This window comes from Zootoca vivipara, chromosome 10 (assembly GCF_963506605.1).
Source record: "Zootoca vivipara chromosome 10, rZooViv1.1, whole genome shotgun sequence".
Taxonomy (NCBI): Eukaryota; Metazoa; Chordata; class Lepidosauria; order Squamata; family Lacertidae; genus Zootoca; species Zootoca vivipara.
The window spans coordinates 57,457,635-57,477,312 of NC_083285.1; the positions used below are offsets into that span (position 1 = coordinate 57,457,635).

At 44.8% G+C, this 19,678-nt stretch overlaps 1 protein-coding gene across 1 annotated transcript in view; it reads left to right on the forward strand.

Annotated features, from left to right (window-relative positions):
• PTPRO (protein tyrosine phosphatase receptor type O) overlaps positions 1–19,678 on the forward strand; it is a 127,186-nt gene that overhangs the window by 92,159 nt on the left and 15,349 nt on the right. The window contains exons 15-20 of the mRNA XM_060279443.1: positions 5,667–5,799; positions 7,992–8,112; positions 10,274–10,342; positions 14,166–14,249; positions 15,585–15,620; positions 19,095–19,176. Coding sequence (XP_060135426.1) covers positions 5,667–5,799; positions 7,992–8,112; positions 10,274–10,342; positions 14,166–14,249; positions 15,585–15,620; positions 19,095–19,176 — 525 coding nt within the window. The remainder of the gene's footprint in view (positions 1–5,666; positions 5,800–7,991; positions 8,113–10,273; positions 10,343–14,165; positions 14,250–15,584; positions 15,621–19,094; positions 19,177–19,678) is intronic.

The window sequence follows — 19,678 nt, forward strand, 5'->3', positions numbered from 1 at the left end:
TGGCTGCCGGGCATGCGTAGAAGTGACTTCCGGTGCCGCTCTGCCCTATTTCCGGTGCCCACACATGGTCAGAGCAGCACCCAAAATGGAGGCTCCCTGGCAGGTAGGAAATCCGGGGGATTTCCGGGATTTTTCTGACATTCGGGAGAACAGCGGGAAACAGATTAAAATCCGGGGGTTTCCAGTGAAAAACGGGGTACTTGGCAGCTAAGCCACCAAGACCATTCCATTGTAACTATCCAACCTCCCAAAATTTCAACCCCTCTTGTGAAGGTTTTAAACCTTTCTATTTTAACAGTACAAACACTTTCCACATCTCTCCAAAATCATTTCTCGTGCATATTCCCCATTTTACCTCAATGACACATGTTAATTTATCATTAATAGCTATATCCCTACACCCCTTCATACTATTCTTCCATTTTATATTCTGCTTGCGTCTTCCACTTACTAGCTATCATAATTCATGCAGCTGTCAATAAATTTGTGAGCAAGTCCTTCATCGCCTGCAAACCTTCCACCCCATCGTAAATTGATCATAATGCTACCTCTGGACTTTTGGTCAGCTTTAATCCAGTGATTTCTGTCATCTCTTTAAACACCCTTTGCCAAAAGAATTGTACATATTTAAACCCCTACCACATGTGAATATAATTCCCGGTTTCCTGGCATCCCCTCCAACATAACACTGAATATTCCTTGTTTATTCGATTTAATCTGACTGGTGTTAAATACCATCTCCAAATTAATTTATAATAATTTTCTTTTATTCTTATAGACAACATTTTCAATGTACGTTTCTCCCATATTTTCCCCCAGCGTTGACTATCTATCTGCCCTGCTGTCTCCTTTTTCCCACACCATCTTCTTCTTGACACCTGAAAGAGATATAGTTTTGATACTTTTCTGATTCCCTCATTATATTAGCACATCAGGATCAAGGTTGCTTCACAACATGAATGTCTCCTTAGTTAGGAGTCCCATCAGTTAACGTTTTCGTTTGCCCTTTCAATTTGGCTCCCAGCAATTAATCAATGGAAAGATAATTCCATAATGTGCAACATCCAGCCCTATTTGTTATATTGAAATAGCTTTGCATGTTTTCAAAACTGCAATACAGGTGCCTTTTAAAGATCCTAATGGGAGGGTGTGGCAATGTAGTTTGGGGATGACCAAATGCAAAGGGAAACAGGGCTCCTATATCTTTAGTGCAGAAAGGGGGATCTGGAATGGATGCATCTTCTTTTGCAAGCGGGAGAAAAGGTGCTCCCAATGTAATTCTCTCTTACATCTAGGAACCAAGGAAGCTGCCTTATACTGAGTCAAACCATTGGCCCATCTAGCCCAGTATGATTGGCAGGGGTTCTCCAGAGTTTCAGAGAGGGGTGCAGGGCAGCTGCTCTGCCACTGAGCTACATCCCTTCCTTGCCCACAGCTCTTCTAAACAACTACTCAAGATACGATGTTGCGGACTCCAGCTCCCATCAGCACTAGCTGTCATTGCCATCGGTGAAGGATGATGGGAGTTGTAGTCCAAAATTTCCACAGGGCACAAATTTGATGACACCTGTGCTATATATATATATCACCAAAAAGGGGACATCTATTTGCATAAAACTGAATGTGTTGATGCATACAAACAGTTGCAAACTTGGGTATAGTTACTATAATTTAAAGACAAATGCCATATATCTCACCACAGTGGCAAAGCCCGTGACCACGTGAGCTTTGTGCCTGCTGAGTCTTCTGACAAAGTGCTCGTGGTCGATGGGTCCCTTTGTGAGCCTTCTTGCTGTCCCTTCTTGGGGCTATTTTATCCTTAAACAGGACTTGGAGTGGAGAGCCTGCAAAAGGAAGGACTCCTTCAAATAGAGGACTGTCCTTTAACAACCCTTCAGGTAGATGAAGGTCCTCTGTAAAATAGGACACTTAGTCACTAGTACCCAGAAAGACAATCCTTTAGTATTTTTGTATCCACCAGTTTGGGAATCTGCAGCAAAGCACAATTCATGAGAAAGGAAGCTCTTCCCTTTTTTCAATTTTTGTGGTTCTGTTACAAGGGGGAAAGCCCAAGGGTTTCCCCCCTGGGAGTTCTGGCTTTGAATGCAAAAGGGAAAGCCAGCAATAATATGCCAGAGAGGGGGAAACAAGCAAGTGGCCTCTTTGGCTGCTGGTAATTGTGGGCTTCCAACTTTATGCTGTGGTTGCAGCTCTGCATCTAAAAGTTAAAACTAGTTACAGTTCACACCCTTCATTAGAATGCCACTTCTTGTTTTCTTTGTCACACCCACACTGTGCATTGAAAGCACCTGACTTCCCCCAAAGACTCAGTTCCTAACCTGGTGTGTGGTAGAATTAAGGCATCATTTCCTTTATTTTAATAAGTGAGTTATAGAGGTGTTGTTGGGGAATCCAACAAGGCTGTGAAGAAAGGCTGAAAACACATTAATCATCTTTCGTTGATATACTTTTGTGATATACTGTACTTTATTTCCACTCTGGTATAAAATAATTGTATTCCACAAAGGTCGGAAAAAAACGAAAGCACACCCAAGATTCTGGGTGGTATGAAAAGGTAGACGATGGTCATTTGTTGATGATCCTTCTGAGGTTTTTCACCTGTTGCATCATCACAGCTTTTGGTTTTCACCTCTCTACGCTGGTTGACCATTCTAAGGGTGCATTCAGATGCAGGGAACATTGTGTAGTTTTTCTGTTTGTAACGCTAGCACATTCCTTTCATGTGGCTGTTGCATTATGGAACTGTGGCATGTTGGCTGATATATTGGCAGTTCACGCCAAATTTCATTCATTCCGCTGGGTGTGGTGTGGCACAAGAGCGAACACCAGTGGACAACATCGCTGCTGTTCCACCCTGTGTGCTTCTGTTCCCCCATGATTCCCCCATGAACACAGCAGGAGAGAACAGCATGCTGGGATGGCCCGCCATAGCTGCCAAGTTCCAGGTAGAAAAATAAGGGATCGCAGCGGCACAACACCGAAGTCGCTTCTATGCATGTCCAGACATGCGTAGAAGTGACTTCGGTGCTGGCGCTGCCCGATTTCCGGTGCCCAGACATGGGCGGAGCGGCACTGGCTCAGATGCAGGAAATAAATGCTTGCAAAAAAAAGGATGTCAAATGCACTAATGCAGTGATGCTTCAGGGAGATGCTTGTGCTGTGATTCCTGCACTGGAGGGGGTTGGTCTAGAGGACCCTTGGGGGTCCCTTCCAACCGTCCAGTTCTGTTATACTATGATTAAAATACTCCAAGAAATAAATAAACGGGCTTCTCTGTGGCAGTCATTGGAAAGGGCTCCGGGGGGGCCATCCCACAGAAAGTTTGGTATGTGCCCTGCAAAACCACCCTCTAGCCTTCAGGTTTATTTTATCCGCTGCAAGCGGATGCCGGAGAATCAGCTGGGAGGGAGGGGCTGCGAGACAGTGAAGGAGCCGAAGGGAGAGGCTGCTGCTCCTGAGTCCTGACTGGAGCCGCTGCCTTGCAGGAGAGTCGGCCCGGGAGGGAGGGGGCGGGGGAGCCACTTTGCATGGAGCTGGCAGGACTCGCTGGGGTGCCCCCTAGAGGCCTGGAGCAACGCGCAACGTAAATCCGGGGGATTTACGGGATTTTGTTCGATCCGGGCTGCCAGCGGGAAATGGCTTTTAAAACGGGACTTTCCCGCGAAAAACGGGAGACTTGGCAGCTATGTGGCCCGCCAAATTGTGACTTTACTTCTGCGATTTTGGAGGTTTATGGGATCGCAAAGGGATTATTTCTGGAACCAATAAACATGGAAATGAGCGATAAACTTCCACTAGATTCTGCTAGATTTGTGGCTTTTAAATCAAATATAATGTGGAAAGTAAGAGTTAGGGAAATGTCTGAATGCAGCCTTAGAGGCCTCTGCTAAAAGAAAGACTTTGCCCCATCTGCTTGCTTCATCTAGGCCTAGGACAGCATCTCTTGCCTTTGCCATGTGCTGGCATGAGTCACATCACTGTTTCAGAACTGGTTACAAAGCCAGGAAGAAACGAAAAGGGTCACGGAGTTACTATGATGAAACTGTGCTTGTGTCATGATTTGGTTTTATCGCCTTCCTGCACGGCATGCTGTGGTCGGGAACGGAAGAAAAGAGCTAAATTCCACATCGTCTCTGTCACATGCTACAGCCTTCCCAGGACTGTACAGCTTGAGAATGCATTGTTGCTGCCCCACACTGCTGCTATCCGTAACTGCAGTTTAGCAAGTTGTTGTGCTGCTGTTTTTAAGGATTACAGTTATTTTACAGATTTGATATGTTCTTTTAATCTCATTCGTTTTTCTTGCAAACACTCTGCAGCTTGTGCAAAGGCCAGGATATAAGTTATCCAAAATGAGTACGTAACCACAATGAGTACATGGGTACAAATATGCAGAGGTCTGAATGGGTGTGGTTTTCCATGCAAAGCGGGAGTTGCAACACTCACAAACCTACCCTTTAAGTGGAACAGTGTTGGCTGGCCACCACAATCTCTTGTGGTAGGAATCCCACAGTTTAGTCACGTGTGAAGAAGTGCTTGCTTTTGCCCGTCTTGAATCATCCAGCGTTCAGCTTCATCGGATCACCCGGACTTCTAGTATTTTAAGACAGTGAGAAAAACCTCTCCCTGTCCACTTTGATGTAAAAAATTGGGTTTGGGCTTTTGCTGCCCAACTCTGAGTCCCCTAAGTCGACAATCAGTCAGAGAAGAATGAGTGGAGGCAGGATCCAGTGGAAAGCAAAGCAGATATTTATTTTTCTGATGCAACAGAGTTCCCTCCCCTCCTTCCAAGGAGGGAAAGACCTTGAACAAAAGTGTGCAAGCACCTTTAAAGACTTTTGACATTGCCCAACCCCCTTAGCCAAAGACCACCCCCAAATCATCATACATACATCATAGGAGGCCGTCTGCAGCAGAAATCCTGTCTGCTAGGATACCTGGTAATGTTTGTTGATTGCATTAACCTGGGCAAGCCTGGCCATTCTTTCGTAATGGTTAATAATTTAGTTCCTGAATCCAGGTCACAGGCTCACCCTCTTCATACACAAATACTCCCTTAAGACAGAATCTGTAAGTGAAAAGACAATGGGAAGACTTTCCCTATTTGCCTCCCTTACTGCAGAGGAATATTTGAGGTCATTGGGAGAGTCAAAATGGCTTGAGGGTTGCTCTCCTGTACTATGTCCAGCACATGGTTCATATATTTAGATATGTGTGCATTTATGATTATTTATTTTATATTTAAGATTCTTAACACAACTTTCTCCACACACCTTATCATGCCCACGCCTTATCATGCCCACGGTTAATTGCTCTCCCCACCTCCTGAAACTAAGAAGCCCCAAACATTGCACCCTCTCCTCATAGAGGATTCCATGCATGTCTACTCAGAACTAAGGCCCTCAGGTTTAAATGGGGCTTGCTCTCTGGTAAACCACCCGGCATCTTTCATGAATGCTTCACTTGAGATTCCTCCATTGCAGGGGGTGGGACTGTGTGACCCTTGGGGTCTTCCCCAATTCTGTGATTCTAAGCACATACAGGAGTTTAGCCTGCATTTGCTGGGGGCGGGGGAGGCATATAATAATTGGAGTGATCACTAACCACAAACTCTTTTCTCCCCCCCCCCCCCCGCATACATTTAGGAGCCTGTTACGGTTTCTTCGCACGTAGTGACCATCTCCAGCCTCCTGCCTGCCACGTCCTACAACTGCAGTGTGACCACCTTCAGCCACAACAGCCCCAGCATCCCCACCTTCATTGCTGTCTCCACAATGGGTGAGATGAATTCCTTTGATTCTTCACCCACTTCACCCATTTCTAGCCCCCCCCCCAAAAAAAAACGACCATAGGGCAAGGACCCGTGGGAAATACCCCCCAAAAGGTTTTCAGAAGATTCCTGCATTGCAAAGGGTTGGACTTGATGTCCCTCGTGGTCCCTCCAAGTCTAAGATTGAGATGTGGCAGAAGACCATATGAGGCAAAATGTGGATTCCTAAGCATTGACTTATTAGTCAGATGCTACCTTTTGGGGTAGCTACCTTTTGGGGTAAGGTTATGCTTAAAATTCTACAAGGCAGGCTTAGGCAGTATGTGGACCGAGAACTCCCAGAAGTGCAAGCTGGATTTCGAAAGGGCAGAGGAACCAGAGACCAAATAGCAAACATGCGCTGGATTATGGAGAAAGTTAGAGAGTTCCAGAAAAACGTCTACTTCTGCTTCATTGACTATGCAAAAGCCTTTGACTGTGTCGACCACAGCAAACTATGGCAAGTTCTTAAAGAAATGGGAGTGCCTGATCACCTCATCTGTCTCCTGAGAAATCTCTATGTGGGACAAGAAGCTACAGTTAGAACTGGATATGGAACAACTGATTGGTTCAAAATTGGGAAAGGAGTACGACAAGGTTGTATATTGTCTCCCTGCTTATTTAACTTATATGCAGAATTCATCATGCGAAAGGCTGGACTAGATGAATCCCAAGCCGGAATTAAGATTGCTGGAAGAAATATCAACAACCTCAGATATGCAGATGACACAACCTTGATGGCAGAAAGCGAGGAGGAATTAAAGAACCTTTTAATGAGGGTGAAAGAGGAGAGCGCAAAATATGGTCTGAAGCTCAACATCAAAAAAACCAAGATCATGGCCACTGGTCCCATCACCTCCTGGCAAATAGAAGGGGAAGAAATGGAGGCAGTGAGAGATTTTACTTTCTTGGGCTCCTTGATCACTGCAGATGGTGACAGCAGTCACGAAATTAAAAGACGCCTGCTTCTTGGGAGAAAAGCAATGACAAACCTAGACAGCATCTTAAAAAGCAGAGACATCACCTTGCCGACAAAGGTCCGTATAGTTAAAGCTATGGTTTTCCCAGTAGTGATGTATGGAAGTGAGAGCTGGACCATAAAGAAGGCTGATCGCCGAAGAATTGATGCTTTTGAATTATGGTGCTGGAGGAGACTCTTGAGAGTCCCATGGACTGCAAGAAGATCAAACCTCTCCATTCTTAAGGATATCAGCCCTGAGTGCTCCCTGGAAGGACAGATCGTGAAGCTGAGGCTCCAATACTTTGGCCACCTCATGAGAAGAGAAGAATCCTTGGAAAAGACCCTGATGTTGGGAAAGATTGAGGGCACTAGGAGAAGGGGACGACAGAGGACAAGGTGGTTGGACAGTGTTCTCGAAGCTACGAACATGAGTTTGACCAAACTGCGGGAGGCAGTGCAAGACAGGAGTGCCTGGCGTGCTATGGTCCATGGGGTCACGAAGAGTCGGACACGACTAAACGACTAAACAACAACAACCTTTTGGGGTGGGACCCAGGTGGCGCTGTGGTTAAACCACTGAGCCTAGGGCTTGCTGATCAGAAGGTCGGCGGTTCGAATCCCTGTGACGGGGTGAGCTCCCGTTGCTTGGTCCCAGCTCCTGCCAACCTAGCAGTTTGAAAGCACGTCAAAATGCAAGTAGATAAATAGGAACCGCTACAGCGGGAAGGTAAACGGCATTTCCATGTGCTGCTCTGGTTTGCCAGAAGCGGCTTTGTCATGCTGGCCACATGACCTGGAAGCTATACGCCGGCTCCCTCGGCCAATAATGCGAGATGAGCGCGCAACCCCAGAGTTGGTCACGACTGGACCTAATGGTCAGGGGTCCCTTTACCTTTACCTTTACCTTTTGGGGTAGCATTAATAGGCATGAAATTGTCAGTATTTGATCTTGTTATTGCATTTTGCCCACCAGGGAACTGAGAGCCCACCATTTGCATTGTTTGGTCAATTGTCCATCATTTTTTTGTCAGTATATAGTTGTTGTTTTTCAAAGGACCCCTGTAGGGACTTCCACAGTCATTGTGGAACTGCTGTCTGAGAAACTATTATAAGCAGAAATAATTCAGGATTGTTGTCTTTTCCTTAGCATGTCTTGGTATCATTCCTTAACCTGGCTCCTCCTCCTCCTTGCATTTTCAGTTACGGAGATGAATCCCAACGTGGTGGTCATCTCTGTCCTAGCCATCTTGAGCATCCTTTTGATAGGCCTGCTGCTGGTCACTCTTGTGGTCCTTCGGAGAAAACACCTGCAAATGGCCAGGTAGGTCTGCTTTGACTTCTAATGCCAGTGATGGTTCGTAAATGGCAAATGGAGCAACTGTGTGCCATGGTGAGCTAGGGACTTGGGCCACTGCGTATCGCTTACACAATAAGTGATGGTGACCACCAACTGGGATGTCTTTTAAAGAGGATTGGACAAATTCGTGGAGAATTTCCCCCAAAGCTCAGTGGCTTCTAGCAATGATGGCGATGTTTGACCTCCACCTTGGAGGCAGTATGCCTCTGGAAGCCAGGAGAGGGCTTTTGTGCTCAGGGCCGGCTCTTCATAGACCCCCGGTGGCGCAGTGCATCATGGCGCGGGGCTGGTAAGCTGGGCGCCGGCCCGGAAAGGAGGGCGCTGCGCGGCAAAGCCGCGCGGAAACCAATTGCGCCCTGCGAGGGCGGGGCGGGCGGCGGAGCGATCTCCGCCCCTCAGCACAAGGGCGCGTGATCTGCTCAAGACGGCCCTGTTTGTGCTCAGGTCCTGCTTTGGGGCTTGCCACAGGCATCTGGTTGGCCACTGTGAGAACAGGATGCTGGACTAGATGGACCATAGGACTCTTCTAATGTTCTTATGAAACCCATGATTTATATTATCATGAGCCATGCTCTATGAGGAACAGTTGAAGGAGTTCAATAGGATTGTAACTCAATGAGAGAGCATCTGCTAAGCATGCAGAATTTCAGTCCCCAGCAACTCCAGGTTGTGCGCCTCTGGGGGTGAAGTCAAATCGCTGTGTTAGCAGTACGCAAGTGACCTCCCTGGGACACAAGCCTGGGCAGTGTGTATGGAGGTCCTGGGCTGCCCAGACAGGCTAGGCAGTTTGTGTGCAGACCTCCAGTCTTATGATTGGAATGTCTAGGTTCAGAAGACCTCAGGTTCCAGATTTGGACTGGGCTGAACCTGACACGGGCAGAAGGGAATTGGATGAGCTAACCCTCTAGGGCTCCTGCCAAATCTAAAATTATATGGTTCTGTATGGATGCATTAAAGCTAAACCAGGTATTCTCCTCCAATATGTTCATCTCTTAAGTGATAAGCAACAAGTGGTTCCCTTACTTACACGTATCCGAATGAATTAACTAATAAGCAATTGGTGATTCCATGCCCCCACTGCAGCAACCTTGTTTGCATGACCTTCACCACCCCTGAAACTCCCACCCTTTGTCCAAGGACTGTCCTCATCCCGGTTGCAAAGTTAATCCCATCACTGATTCATTCTGCAAACATCTATCAATGGAAGCCTTGCAGAAGGATTAAGACTCCCCATTTCCTTACAATTTCCATGCACACTGTGCATAAAAATAATTTCCTCTTTCCTTTCAAGGTTAACAAGGTATGTAATTGCATTTCAAAGCATCACTTTGAGAGGGAGAAAGGGGGGGTGTTAATTGGTTCTCCTGCAGACATGGTGTTTTATTAAATGGCATGTATTTGATGTAGTGTACACATTTCAGGTGAAACATGTGCACTTGGAATAGCAGAGCTCTTTTAAATTGGATTATGTCTGCTTGGCTCTTATTTATAGCTACAGCTGTTCTCCAGGTGATGCGAACCATCTTTTTCTGTTCCATGACCTGGCAGTAAACGCAATGCTCCTCCTTGAGTTTGCCCACCGGTACAAATGCAGATGTTACAGAACAGAGGAGAAATATTGCCAGCTACCAAAGGTTGCAATCAGATCTACTGACTCTTAATTGTTCAGTTAACCAATTTTGCAATCGCTGGGGAGGGAATGCTGGAGCAACACTGCTACTCTCAGTTCTCTATTACATCGGGATGTGGCTTCCCCAAACTTGGGTCTCCAGCTGTTTTGCAATCCCCATCATCCCTGGTCCTGCTAGCTAGGGAGGATGGGAGTTGTAGTCCAAAAACAGCTGGAGACCCACGTTTGGGAAACCCTCTACAGCTGGGTGAAGGGGAAGAACTTGAGAGATTCTGATCTCTGATCTCTATTGCTCTGTCTGGTTTGACGCTTAACCATGCTTAGTCAGAAGTCAGCCTCGCTGTGTTCAGTGGGGGTGTATTTTCATCAAGGACAAATTTATCGGTCTAGGAAGAAGCAGGGAAGGAAAAAGGCAGATCCAGGACAGATAAAAGATAGTGAGAGAGATAGAGGCTGATCTACTGATAATCACTTGAGGTCTTCTTCCAATACCAGGGAATGTGGAGCTGGAACCTTTGTGAACTTTGCTTCACTGGAGAGAGACGGAAAACTTCCATATAACTGGTAAGCGGTGCCCAAAGTTTTATTACAGCTACTCTTACATTTGCCTGGCTATTTCTCTTGATGTGTATTGGGTTTTCTTTTTGGCCCTAACTCTAAATAATATTTGCTATGAGATAAATATTACAATTCAAACATTAACAGTTGGATCCCACATTTTAAATAGGACCTACATTTTATATTCTTTATTCATCTGTATGATTTTTACCTCATTCCTCTTCCAAAAAACTCTCTCAGAGCAGCTCCCTGCCCCCAAACTTCTAGATTCAGGTAGCTAGCCATGTTGGTCTGCTGTAGTCAAACTAAATAAAACAAATCTTGAAAAGGATTGTGTTTTGTTTTTTTTTAAAAAAAACTTAGTTCTCTAAGGTGCTACTGGACAATTTTTCAATTCTTTTGTTGGATTCTTCTAAAGACTTTTTTAGAAAAAAAATTTAAGGACTTGATTCTTTTAATAGAACTTGTTTTTGTAGCAGTTTTTTAAATAATCTTTTTCAAGATTTTATTTATTTATCTTGCCCCCAAACTTGTAATCTAAAAGGTATGGTGGGGAAAAGGGAGGAAAATGGTGAAAAAGCAAACTCGGGGACTAGTTATTAGTTCCAACGTTATTATAATGACTACCAGATGGAATGGAAAACAGTCCACATAGAGTTGGCGTTACTTGTCTTTCCTCCTAAGCCAATGGAGTAGCTCTGCTTCCCCTTTTCCTCTTCTGCTGAAGCCTGATGGAATGGCTGCTGGCAGGGGACAAGTGGCGGCCTTACCTTCACCTCTTTGCACCTGGCTCTTTCCAACAACAAAACAACCCTGCTGGTGTCTTTTGCTCATACACCTTTGCTGACAGAATAAGATGGCAAGACTTCAGGCTGCACAGGACTGTTCTTTAGTCAAGCAGAGTTCTGTGCAGCTGTGCAGCTCGCGACAGTGCCACCCCACCAACTTGGTTGGTCCAGGAGAAGAAGGCAACTGCTGAATCGCCGTGCACCCGAATCTTAACTCAAACAGCTTGCAAAAATAAATAATGTGAATGTACGTCCCCCTGGCTAAAATTCTTCCCCTTTTTTGCAAAGCTTAAAATTGTGCCCCCCCCCCCTAAAATCCTTCCAGTAGCACCTTAGAGACCAACTAAGTTTGTCCTTGGTATGAGCTTTCTGGCTATTGTCTGCAGGGTTTAAGAGCAGAAATTTTGGACCAAAATAGTGCCACAAAAGCAGGAGGTCACCGGTCCCTTTATTTGCAGTCACATCGCCTCTGGGAAGCAGCCCTAGAACAGGGGGTCCTTCCAGGAGGCCACATAGCACATGGCACTGAAAAAACTATTTATTCATTATCTAAATAAATTTCTGTACCGCCTTTCAAGAACAAAATTCTTCCCAAGGCTGCCCATACAACAAAACAGTAGAGTACACCTAGAGCTCTCCTTCGCCGCCCTCTTTGACCTCTTTAAGCATTGCATTCCATTTGATTGAGGTCATGCCTTTCATCATTAGCTATTTCCACTGAGAAACTGCAATGCACAAGCATCTGGTTATGTGAGGCAGGGAAGACAGATGCTGCTTTTTCTTCCCCTGGACATATAATCTCCCCTAGCAATAAAGAGTCAAGAAAATCTGGTCAATGAATCTGCTATGATTTCTGCAATGATAAAAATGCTTAAGGGATCATCAGTTAATGCTCTTGTTCACCCATGAAACCCATTTCTCCCACACTGCAGGTGTTTTGTATACCAAGCCTGGTGTCTCCCAAATGATAATCAAGGGGGTTGGACTAGATGACCCTTGGGAACTCTTCTGTCTTTCTATAAATATTGGCTGAGAGAAAGAGAGAGAGAGCAAGGCAGAGAGACCTGGATGGCTTTTTCTTCAAGGACTTATTAATTTTAAACATATTTAGACCCACAGATACCTTTGGAAGTTCCCTCCAAGTATTTCAGCCAGTACAAAGTAAACGTGCTTTAGGGTCATGTCATGAAATCCTAAACATGTCTATTGAGATGCTTCCTTCTTGTCCTCAGTTTCTAAATACCTCCTGCTAGCTACCGCTTCTCTGAAATCCAGAATCCTAGGCAAGGACTGTAGCTCAGTGATAGAACACCTGCTTTGCATGCAGAAGGTCCCCCAAGTTCAATCCCTGGCATATCCAAGGAGGGCTGGGAATGTCCCCAGTCTGAACTCCTGGAGAGCTGCTGCCATTCAGTGCAGACAATACTGAACAAGATGGACCAAAGGTCAGACTTGGTCTACAGCAGGCACCCCCAAACTTCGACCCTCCAGATGTTTTGGACTACAATTCCCATCTTCCCCGACCACTGGTCCTGTTAGCTAGGGATCATGGGAGTTGTAGGCCAAAACATCTGGACGGCCGCAGTTTGGGGATGCCTGGTCTACAGCATCTTCCTCTGTTCCTGTCTCATTAGATCTAAACTAGTAGCCCACTCTAGAGGGCTGGGAAGGAACAATTGTGGTTGCAAGCTTTTTTCCTGAGATCCCTCATGTTTGAGCAATCCTGGTAACCTTGAAATGTAAGTGAAAAAATCAGTTCAGAATATTATTATATTATATTAATCTCTCTCATCTTCTATTCTGAATTGTGAGTGCCCTCTGGCGGTTACTGATGCTTTGATTAGCTAATCTGGAAACAAGCTTTGGCTTACTGTGATGTGCAGATGAGACCCTGGATGTTACCATGTGAGGCATGTGCTTCCCCCAAACAGTGGAAGACCCCAAGACCCTGGGCCAATCAGTTAAAGGGCTGGTATGGGGAGCAGGCAGACATGAAGGTATTTTGCAGATTTTAGGAGGTGCAGCCGGCTGGCGCAACTAGCAAAATTGATATGGCGCTGAAGCAAGTCTTTTAGAATAATAGAATCGTAGAGTTGGAAGAGACCACAAGGGCCATCCAGCCCAACCCCCTGCCGAGCAGGAAACACCAAAGCATTCTTGACATATGCCTGTCAAGCCTCTGCTTAAAGACCTCCAAAGAAGGAGACTCCGCCACACTCCTTGGTAGCAAATTCCACTGCCAAACAGCTCTTACTGTCAGGAAGTTCTTCCTAATGTTTAGGTGGAATCTTCTTTCTTGTAGTTTGAATCCATTGCTCCGTGTCCGCTTCTCTGGAGCAGCAGAAAACAATCTTTCTCCCTCCTCTATATGACATCCTTTTATATATTTGAACATGACTATCATATCACCCCTTAACCTTCTTTTCTCCAGGCTAAATTTTAATGATAAGAATTTCCCAAACTTAATGAAAGTCGCCAGCAGTCCCTGCAAATATTGATGCAGCTAATGATGAACTAAGCGGAAATCAACCTTTATCCCCTCTTTGAGCTCCCAGAAGCAGAGAGCCCTCTGCAGCAATCATTAATCCTCTTTTGGGGGGGGGGCTGGCTTCTTTGATATGGCACCAAAGGCGGAACATCAAACACTCTAGATAATTAATGATCCAAGCTGGAGTTACGCTAATAAGGAACCCCAAACAGAGCAGCCCAATGCTATGAATTTACTTGAGCCTCTGGGGTGACAATAGGTCTCTGAAGAGGTTTAAAAGGGGATACGATTGTTGGTGTACAATGTGTGGCATAGCTGGTTGACTCCACGCGGTGTAGTTGGTTGCTGCGTCCCAGAAAACAGGGACCAATTCCTTTTTCTTCATTATATAGCCTTGACTATGCTCTTAGCTAGGGCCTCTAACACCCCTACCTCTACTTCTGGGCTGTCTGTCTAGATTTTAACATGTGACCTATTGATCTCTTGCTTGTCATACTAATCCTCCTGACTTCAATTGTTAATCTCTCTGCATATTATCTATTAATACTCACAGGCGTAGGAGTGTATTTGCTTTCCTAACTCTGTTGCCTTCCTGCCTATGGACTGATTATCTCTTGGCGTTTTATATTAACCCTTGGTAAGTCTGCATCAAACAGCTTGCTTCTTCCCCGACAGTAACCAAAACATTTTCATTTCCTGCTGGGTTCGCTCAATCTATGTGAATATTTTACCGGCGTCAAAATGGAGTTCAACTCTTAAAATACAAAAGCAAGAGGGAACTTTTGCCCCTTGCACCCACTTTATGATTGGGTGGGGAGGAAATTGGGGGAAGTTGCACAGAACTCTGCCTGGCCTTGCCTAAGAAACATCAAGGTCGTATCAAACAAAGCTGTTCTGTTTGCAGAAGGACTTCCACGTCACAGCAGAACTTCTCCCAAAGAGCAAATCTGGCACGCACACAGTGAGGAGAGAGGGATGGGCAAGCAGAAGTCCTTCCGTGAATGGGACAATGTTGATGGATACTGTTGCCCACAGGGGGTGCCAACTGGGGGCTCCTCGGTTGGCATTGACCCATGACGGCCTTTTCAGTGGCAGTAAACATCGCTGTTTATTTGGAGATTTGATGGCCTAAACGCACTGTTCTTGGAAAGCCTGAGATACCTGGTTTTGGGAATCTGTAAACTGTTTTTACAAAGTTAAAAATAAAGAGTTTTATTATTGATACCTTTGCTGCCCTGGGCTGCTTTGGGAGAAAGGGGCAGGATATTGAATGAATGAATGAATGAATGAATGAATGAACCCTGCATACTTTGCATACAATCCGTGAGATATGGCTAAGCTTTCACCCATCCCTGATGTGACTAGTATCCAGAAGTTTCTTTATAGGAAAGCAAATGTCATTTCAGGTTATATGCTCATTATACAAGAGCCTGTTCCAAAAGAGCAATGGTTCTCTCCCCCACCCCGGAACCCCAATTAACTGGCATGCTTTTAAGATCTGCCCAATTTTACTCATTGAGTTACAAAAATGAACTAAATATGTCTGCTGTGTGCAAACCCCTTGACCCGTGACCTCTCTTGAGGTATGCATTCTATAAGCTAATGATGTATAGTGTTTGACAAACACTATGAAAACCTTGTTAAAATGTGCCTTCGGGGCAGTTCTCCTAACTGGTGGTTCGCTGAACATCTGGTTCAGGGCAGCTGTCATTATTGCAATAGCTCCTTTAATAAACTGAGTCCCTACTAGATGCTCAGCTTTCATATCTCTCTTGGTTCCGTTCTTATTTAAGGTTTTGTTCCTTCACCTGGGCCATGAACCAAGGAGAGGTGGTTTAGAAATAATTTCTTACCACGTTATGGGTCCTCAAGTGTGTGTTAGCCGATTTGTTTCATGGCATTTGATTAACGCTGCCGCCATCCAGAAAATGGGCCGTCAAAAGGTAACCACAGCCTTTTCTTTCTCTTTCAGGAGTAAAAATGGACTGAAGAAGAGGAAGCTGACCAAGTAGGTCCATTTTGTCACACTTAATGGAAATGTCAGTGTGGCCTTCATGTGTCTCTTCTCAACAGGGGCGAGAAACCCTTTTTAACCCCAAGGGACATATTTCATCCTGTGACACATTTTGGGGGCCACATGCAAGTGTGAGCAGGGCCAGAAGCAAAAGTGGGAGGCCCAAGCAGTAGACTGTAGCCCAGCCACACAAAACTCAGTGATTTGCTACACACACACACACACACACACACACACACACACGTACATGCCAATCATTTGTTTGTTTGTTTGTTTATTTATTTGTTTGTTTATACTCCGCCCATCTGACTGTTGCTTCGGCCGCTCTGGGCAGCTTCCAACATATATAAAAACATAAAGAAAACATTAGACATTTAAAAACTTCCCTATTCAGAGCTTCTTTCGGATATCTTCTAAAGGTTGTATAGTTGCAGATCTCCTTGGCTCGTGGGGAGTGGCATAACTCCACAACTTCCAACATTTACCCAATGAAAATAGGGGCGTCCTAAGGAAAGGTGGGGCATTCCAAGATCAAATCAGAAACCAGGACGGCTTCTGTAAATCTGAGACTGTCCCTGGAAAATAGGGACACTTGGAGGGTCTGGAAGGGGTTCTGGCTTAGACAGTGTCCTGAGAGCTCAATACAGGTCTGGAGGGCCACATTTAATTGATTAATTGATGGATTAAATTTATATAACTAGCCTTTGGGCCTGAGGTTCACTTCCCTTGCCTTACAGACATATATCCCTGAAGTGAAAAGGGACCAAGTTCCCCCTTTGCTAATGCTTCTGCCGTATGGAGCTCCCATATATTGAATCGGACTGTTGGTCCAACTATCAGAGCCAGGTATGGGGAATCTCTGGCCCTCTGGCTGCGGGACTACAACTCCCATAATCCCTGACCACCGCTGGCTGATGTGAACTGGAGTCCAACTATGTTTGGTAGTTTCCTGAGGTCTCATGAAGAATACAGTAACCATCCATATACATGTATTGATTTAAACCTACAAATCAATTTAAACCAATGTCCAATGATGAGAAGAGTCTCTAGGGTGGAAAGGTGGGTGAAGGACTCACCAGGCATCTTTGTTGACAAATCGGGCTGCCATTTTTATTTTACCCACAATGCCACAGGGTGGTGGAACTTCTCAGACGCTGCAGTGGGGGAAGCAAAGCTAGCACCTACAGCCCCCGGGGGCTCAACAGAATGCATACTGGGCTTCCGAGTTGAGGCCCCTCAACTCTGATGCTGCTGCTGGTTTTCCTGCCCAAGGGTCCTCAAAACTAAAATATGTCATGGACTGTTACATTTAAGCAAAACAAAATTGTATGTGCCTGCTTAATCTTCGCCCCAGATATTGCACGATAAAAATGTTCCTGGCTGGCAGAAAATTAGGCATTAGGGAAAGATCAATTATCTCAAGTTTACAGTCCTGACAGGGTTTGGCGTTCGTTAACAATGACAAAATGTGAAAAACCTCGGCAACGTATGTGTTATCAGTGCCGTTCCTCTCTCTCAGCACAGTGCTCTAATGGCAGTTGCTAATTATGCACTGGATCATTAATGCTAACAGGTAAACAGGAGTAATTAACTGTTGATAAGAGACAAGTTCCTTGGGGTTTGCTGCTTTAAGGAAATGGGAGGAATGTGTGCATATGCTTCACTATTTGCTAATTGGAACATGAATAATCAGGCGAGAGAAAGTTGTTTGCCTCTTCTTCATTATTCACCGTATAAATCTTAACAAATTAAGGCAAGTTTCCACAGTGGCCCTGATCCAGTTAAAGTTGTTCTTGACTGTGTTCCATTGAAAGTAATGACTAAGACCCAAGACCAGTGAGGTGGTGAACCTGTTTGGGGGCTAGATATGTAAGAAGGCATAAATTTTCATTCTGCTCTATATTTGTTGCCTGCAGCAGTGTTTCCAATCTGCTGCAGTCCAAAATTACATTATTCCTCTTTCTGTCCAATGCGCTGAAATTATGAAACTTACGTCATTTACGTAAACCATTACATACGTAATGTAAATTGTGGTGTTATTACATTAGTCAACACCAATTATTTCAATGGAAAGGAAACACAATGCAAATTGTGGTGTGTGTGTGTAATAATTATGTATCGTTTGCAAACTGAAAGCAACAACAGCGAATACCGGTGATTCAACTGTGTGAGCCCCTTCCTGAAGTGTCAAGTGGCATAGTCCAGACACAGTTTTGCCACTTTATCTGCAGTTTATAGAAAGTAGGCCTCGTTTTAGATGGATCAAGGACAATGTGTGTGGTTTGTTTGTTTTTAAATAGTTCTGCTGCTGATTTCCTGACACAAGGGCTTACAGCGCTGAGGCAAAATTGTGGCAAATCAAAAACCTGGATGGTTTTCAGATTTTACCCTTTAGATTTTGACATCAACATTTGACATTCCAGTTTCAGAGTCAAAATTTGACTTCAGTGGTTCACTGTTTCTCTGTCTGTCTGTCAGCAGGGTGCTTATAGTTGGGAAGAATGAAACCATTAGTACAAATATCACTAAATGCTGTTGCAGGTCCATTGTCAGATACTGTCAGATATTGAGTGTGGCCATTTCTGTTGCTGTGAAATGTCAGCTACGCTTTCTTAAACCATGTCAGCCTCTTGAGTGCTACTACAAATTCATAATTTGATGCCCGGTGTTATAGTATCAGATATTTGCACGCGTGGATGGTATTTGTTCTCAGAATTTACAGAGAAGTTTTGTGCTTTTTTAAATGGAAGGGAGAGCTGGATATTTTCAGCTTCACTTTTAAATGTCGGCACCTTTTAAGTCAGCCTACCTAAGAAACCTCACAAGATTTGGCAGTGTGTATTTTCTTCATCCCTAGAAATAGAAAAATAAATTACCGTAGACCTGATGGTAAATGTATCTTGGCATTTAAAATGCACTTTTTGATAAATGGATTTAGAATTAGCTGGGGCCGCTGAGCATTATGGGAACTGCAGAAAGTGTGAAATAAGGAAGTCTGGTTTGCACATAACTCTAAGCCATGGTTATAAACCACCACCTGAACCTGGCCCAGTCAATTAACCATGGTTTATTAACCTTGAAGAAACCACACATGCTAACCATAGTTTCTACACTGGCTGGCTCTTCAGGGGTCGCTCCCAATCCTGCCTGGAGATGCTGGGTGTTGAACTCAGCCTGAGCCCTTCTGTCATTTAGCTTTTCCCATATCTGGAGAGCACCAGGTTGGGTAATGCTGTTTACTCAGTGGGTGGTAACTAGACAAGTGAGGGGTTTTTTTTAGCTCTCCCCCCTCTGCTTTGGAATGCCCTCTTTAAGGGGTTTTTCCCTGCACCAAAGCCGCTTTTCTTTAGGCACCAAGGGATGGATCTATTTTTATTCAGCCAGGCTCTTTCTTTCTCGATTATGAATATCTTATCTGATTTCCCCCTTCTGTTTAGCTTGTTACATGCTATATCTTTGTTTTTAAAGCCCCGTCCAGCTGGATGATTTTGACAGCTACATCAAAGATATGGCGAAAGATTCCGATTACAAATTCTCTCTGCAGTTTGAGGTATGTCCTGAAGCGGATATTAGCTTGCTAGATGTAACTCAGCAAATTGCACAGAATGGAACGACAGAGTGTGAATTGGCGGCGCTTTTGTCATTTATCACATTCCTATCCCACTTTTCCTCTAAGGAGATGAAGGTCGTATGTAGGGTTCCCTTCCTCCCCATTTTAACCTCACAACCACTCTTTGAAGTAGGCTAGAGGCTGTGGCTGGTCCCAGGTCACCCAGTGAGTTTCATGGCTAAGCAGGAATTTGAACCAGCGCTCTAACCACTACACCACACTGGCTCAAAGCACATCATTGAGCTTTGACACTGTAGAGTGGAGGTGGGATATTACATTTTTAGAAGCTCGTCTATACATTTTCTTTAAATCTCCCCGCATGAGGAAATCTAGCAGGTAGTGTTTTTTTACATTCCTTTTCATTGATGTGCTAGTTTATTTCATGCAGGGAGGTTTGTTTTCATAGGGAAGCATTAAAATAACACGTGCAAACACACTCTCT